Source organism: Echinops telfairi, unplaced genomic scaffold (assembly GCF_000313985.2).
Source record: "Echinops telfairi isolate 266 unplaced genomic scaffold, ASM31398v2 ScPeMD7_5805;HRSCAF=6673, whole genome shotgun sequence".
Taxonomy (NCBI): Eukaryota; Metazoa; Chordata; class Mammalia; order Afrosoricida; family Tenrecidae; genus Echinops; species Echinops telfairi.
Genome location: NW_022109704.1, coordinates 1996150 through 2001045, shown reverse-complemented (window position 1 = coordinate 2001045; position 4896 = coordinate 1996150). Strand labels below are relative to the sequence as shown.

The 4896-nt window shown below is 53.6% G+C and overlaps 1 protein-coding gene across 1 annotated transcript in view; it reads right to left on the bottom strand.

The window, feature by feature from the left end:
- The window catches only part of PI4KB (phosphatidylinositol 4-kinase beta), a 27097-nt gene that overhangs the window by 6285 nt on the left and 15916 nt on the right, over window positions 1-4896 (bottom strand). The window contains exons 6-10 of the mRNA XM_045295638.1: window positions 4080-4307; window positions 1976-2085; window positions 1241-1345; window positions 899-1022; window positions 6-161 (exon numbers count right to left, since the gene is read on the bottom strand). Coding sequence (XP_045151573.1) covers window positions 6-161; window positions 899-1022; window positions 1241-1345; window positions 1976-2085; window positions 4080-4307 — 723 coding nt within the window. The remainder of the gene's footprint in view (window positions 1-5; window positions 162-898; window positions 1023-1240; window positions 1346-1975; window positions 2086-4079; window positions 4308-4896) is intronic.

Below are 4896 nucleotides of genomic sequence, written 5' to 3'. Positions count from 1 at the left end.
TCCTGTAGGAAGTAATCGAGCAAGGAGAGCTGGGACTGCTTCTTCACTTGGTGGATGGACACAGCGTTGACCACTGGCTCAATCATGCCACTGTCAGCCGAGATCACGAGAATCTTGTATGGCTTGATCCAAAGGGGCACTCGCTCCTGCTCCCAAATGGACTGTGAGGAGACAGGGAGATGTGGGACCATCACTGCTCCACTCCACCAACAGGGCTCCTTCCAAACAGAGGAAGGGCGGGGGCCACGCACGAAAATTCCCTCTGGCCCCACCTCTCCTTGGAGGCTCGGAATTCTAGGCAACCCTGTGAGTCCGATCTACTGATCAGGATGTCTAGGGTCTGACAAAGATGTAGGAAATCACACTCAGAGGTCCATGGGAAAGGTCCACATACACAGAAAAATCACAGAGAAGTAGGAAGAATAGAAGCTTTTCAGAGAGAATAGCACTATTAAGATGAGCAAAAATAAGAAGAAAAGCAGAAAAGAGCCCACATCCAGAGAAAGCATCTCAAACAATGAAAATATTTATGTAAATAAGGAAGTGGATGACAGCTGGAGTTGCTTCTAGGTGGCCAAGCCGGGTGCACTGGGCAGCCACATCTCAGCACACCTGTAGCCCAGGTGCCAGGTGCTGCACATCAGTTAGAAGGGTGTAGTTTACAAACTGGCCAAAAGAGGTCGCTGTGGGACCGTTCCCATGGCTGTGCTTCCCAGGGATGGGGCCTCCAGTTGAGTTGGATTCAGCAGTGGTGAGACAGGCCCCCCCCCACCCCCCGCAGAGCTCTCAGCAGAACCAACCACCTGTGCCGTCCGTCCTCTCGTGGTGAGAAGGGGGCAGGGAGCAGGGAGCAGGGTGGGGCCAGGCCGAGTGCCTCTTCCTTCTCCCTTTCTCATACCTGCAGTTGCTTCAACACCTGGAAGGCCAGCAGCTCCTGCCGAAGGTCGTCCCCGCACTTGACAATGACCGACAGGAGCCGCCAGTTGGGGAGATGCCCGTAGGGAGAACCCTCTCGAATCCGCCTGAGGAAGAGAAGGGTGGTGGTCGGGGTAAGTCCACGGTTGAGGGCAGGGCAGTTTCCATCCCAAGCCTCAAACCATCACCACACAAAGCAATGACTTCAGGGGGGTGGGGTGGGGTGGGGTTCCAGTGTCTCCTGGTTTGTCGCTGTGCAGGGACTTTGGGAGGATGAGGGACAGCAGACTACAGCTGGGCTTCAAGAGCCCCGCAGCCAACTCACCGTACTTTCTCCTGCCAGGGCTCTTTGAGCGCCACTGCCGACGGGTCTTCTGGGTCCCTTTTGAAGGCGGTGGGGGTGTGAGCCAGCTGTTCTGAAAGGCGCCGTCTAGTAGGAAGAAAACACAGCATTTGCCGGGAGGAGTCACCCAAGCCCCACACTCCACACCCCGACGACCACGATGATGACGATGACGATGATGACGGCAGCTGGAGTGGCACGTCCTTGGCTCTGGGTGCATCAGAGCCTGGCGGTGAGAGCGACTGACAGAGAAACATACCAGTGACATCCTTGGCTATCTAGGTGGTTTGCAATCATGTTAAAATGCACATTTAACACATGTTAAAAGGCCTGACCCCATTATGCCACACAATTGATTGCGAATGGAGTAGGAATCTGGAATCTGCACTTTACACAGACTTAGTTGCCTCCCTGGCTCTGAGACACTCCATCCCTCAGCCCCACTTTGAGAAACACTGCTTCGATTCTCTCCCCAGGGCTTCCACCCCTGTGGGGCCCTTTGCAGGATGAACTTCCTTCGGCAGAAAGCCCCCAAGTTTCTCAAGCTTCACCTCACTGCCGCGTGCCTGTGACCATCAGGACAAGTGAGAGTGAGAGAGAGACAGAGGCAGGCTGACACAGAACAGATGGCTCAGGCACAGATGGTGGGGACCAAGAGAGAGGCGGTGCTGGAATTGGAATGGAAATCGAGGGGCAATGTGATCCATCAGGTCATACCGGATGTCCCCTGCTGCAATGAACACAGGCTCCTTGCTCTCCTGGCTGGTGATGCTGTCCACAGAGAACTGGGAGATGTTGTCACAGCTGTTGGTGTGCACTTCAGGGAGCTGGGGAGAGCAGGGGGCAGGTCAGAGGGCCCAGCACAGGCCCCAGTTTGTGCACCTCCTCCTCAGGTCATCTCCTGATTGTCTGGGTGCCACCTTCAGGCCATGGTCACCACCTCGCTCCCAAGTTCTAGTAGAAAAAGCTTTCCCTGGCGACATGCCATCCCGACCACCTCCGTGCTGACAAGTCCCTGCAGCAGTGTTTCTCAAAGTGCCAACGACCCGCACTAGAACGCTGGCCAACATGCAGGCTCTCAGCCCCACCTGCCTTCCCAGAAATACTAGGGGTAAGTCCTGGGAATCTGAAATGTAAACAAGTTTTCCCAAAGTCTCCCCCACCCCTCACTAAGGTTCGCAAACCACTACCATGGCTAGCATAGAAACTTGCCCTTTCTCACGTGGAGTGCTGCCCAGAGCTGGGAAGGCTTTTTCTGTGGCAGTGTAGGAGATGGCTTCCCAGAGTAGGTTCCTCTGGTCATTTTGCCATGCTAAGCCACTGTGGTAGTTATGTTATCTGTTGTCAACTTGAGAGGATTACGAGGGATGGAGTCTAGCCTGTCAATCATAGTATAGCCAATGAGGTCTGTGTGGGTGTGGCCATCTCCTGAGGATTCTGGGAATTCCTGCATTCCACACTGGAGGCAGGAGACACACTTTCTCTCAGTTCACTCTCTGAGAGATTCTCTACTGACAAGTCACATGGCACTCTGTTGGGAACTGGAGGAGCCACGTGGAAAACCACGCCAGCACTGAGATGCTTACAATGCCACTGGATCCACAAGACTTCCCACCCACTGGCCTGTGATCTTCTATATTCGGCATCATTGCATGTGTCTTGTGAGTCTGAAGAGGACTTTATAGATTGGTATTGGACATATGGGCTAATATCGGACTTATGGACTTGATCTGGACTGGGCTGGGATGTTTTCTCAATATTCAACTCCTCTTATACGCGTCTATGAATTTGTTTCTCTACTCTACCCGGACTAACACAGCCACCCAAGCTCCCCGACTCCCATCTTTCTCGAACAAAAGAATGTTCTACCGGATCCTCCTGTCCTTTCTTTCTCCTTTGGACCACAGTGTTTATCTGCCTTTCTCATCAACGGTCGCTTGTCACACACTGCTACATTTTACCACTTTTTTGTTTGTTTGTTTTACATGCCCCTCCAATCTCAATTAGACTGCAGAGACTGTCTTTACAGAAAGTGGTATGTGACTGTGACGTGGCCTTGCACACAGTCCTCCTCTGCTTTCCTGCTGCCCCAGGACCAAGTCCCCATCACTCTCTAGTTTTCAGTTCCTCCCTCTGCTTGGACCCAGCAGCAGCCTTGCCAACTCATTTGTCACTGTGCGCACCTCCCCACATGCATCCCAGCCAGAGATGGTTCTCTGGGTTCCTGAAATGCTCCTGGCTCTCTTGGGCCTTCCAGTCTCTGTGTGTGCTATTCCCTCTGCCTGGAAAAATTCTTTTCCCTACCAATCCTTCAGGCCTCAGCGGAGATGTTGCTTTTTCCAGGAAATCTCCTGTGACTCCCTCCCAAGCTTGGTGTAAGTGCTACCTTGCCCTCAGGGCACCCACAGGCCCCACCCTTGCTCACACCATCCCATAAAGAGCTGCTCACTCCTTTGTTCTCTCCCTGTCAGGTCCCCACCTCGCTGCTGCAGACGGGGCACACTGCACTCAGTTCTGGCACAAGGGCGGCCCTCAACAAATCTCTCTTCACTGACTGAATGTACGTGCACTGTAATCATGGCCAGCAGGCCCACTTACTCCCGAGGTCTAGAAGTTCTTCTTCACATTGAACTTGAATTCCTCCTGCGGCACTGCAAGTCCACCCGAATTGACTCCACACCAGAACGGTTCAGAGCACCACTCTTTTGCACACTTGCCTCAGCCTGCCTCGGGGTGTGTGGTCTTGTCTCAAACACATGGGAAATTCTAAGAGAACAGGCCCTGGGTCCCGCTCTTTCCTTCCCGGGAGCGCTTTCCTCACCTCCACCTGCAGCTCCCCTATGTCGTCGACCGACCAGGCCTCATCATCGTTGTCGTAGTTGGGCACGGTGCTGAAACTGCCTGCGCGCTGCTCATGGGTGATCCCACACTCGGGCAGGTTCTCCACGGACCGTGTGCTCCGAATTCTGTTCTCAGGGATCCGGGCAGGGACACTGGTGGTGTCAAAGTTTTCACATTCAAGGACTTCCACATAGATCAGGTAGGGAGCCTGCAGGGGAGGGGCAGTAGTTGCAGCTCATCACACGCTCTTCTGCAGTACAAGTCCCCTCCCATCCTTGTCCCACCGCCCCAACACTCTGCATGCTGCTCTCAGGGCAGGGCAGGGATTGAGATGGGTGAGGAGTTACACAAGCCTTCAAAATATATCAGCTGAGCTTCAAGATGTATGGCTGAGGCACCTGAGCAGAGCCAATTCCCAGAATCATTGACAGCCCAGTAGAGAGGCCCCGAAGCTTTGGACTTGCCCTGAAGACGGGAGCCAGAGGCTGGTGTGAACAAAGAGTCTGGGAAAAGCTGGGCACAGTCCAGAAAGAAGAATCCAAACCAGGCAAACTCCATCAAACAATGAAACCAGCTAGATCTCTCCAACGTGAATCCGACATCCTTCCCTCCCTTACCACTAACGGAAAAACAGGCTTAGAAACACAGAAAGTCTTCCCTTCCTGCATTGTTACAGTGCCTGGGAAGCCTAAGAGTTAGAGGGGGTTCAGAGCAATCACATGGTCCACAAAGACTGGCGAGTGACTCTCCAGTATGGCGGGAGGTGAGCTACCAAGACTGGGCTTCTTTGATCCAGA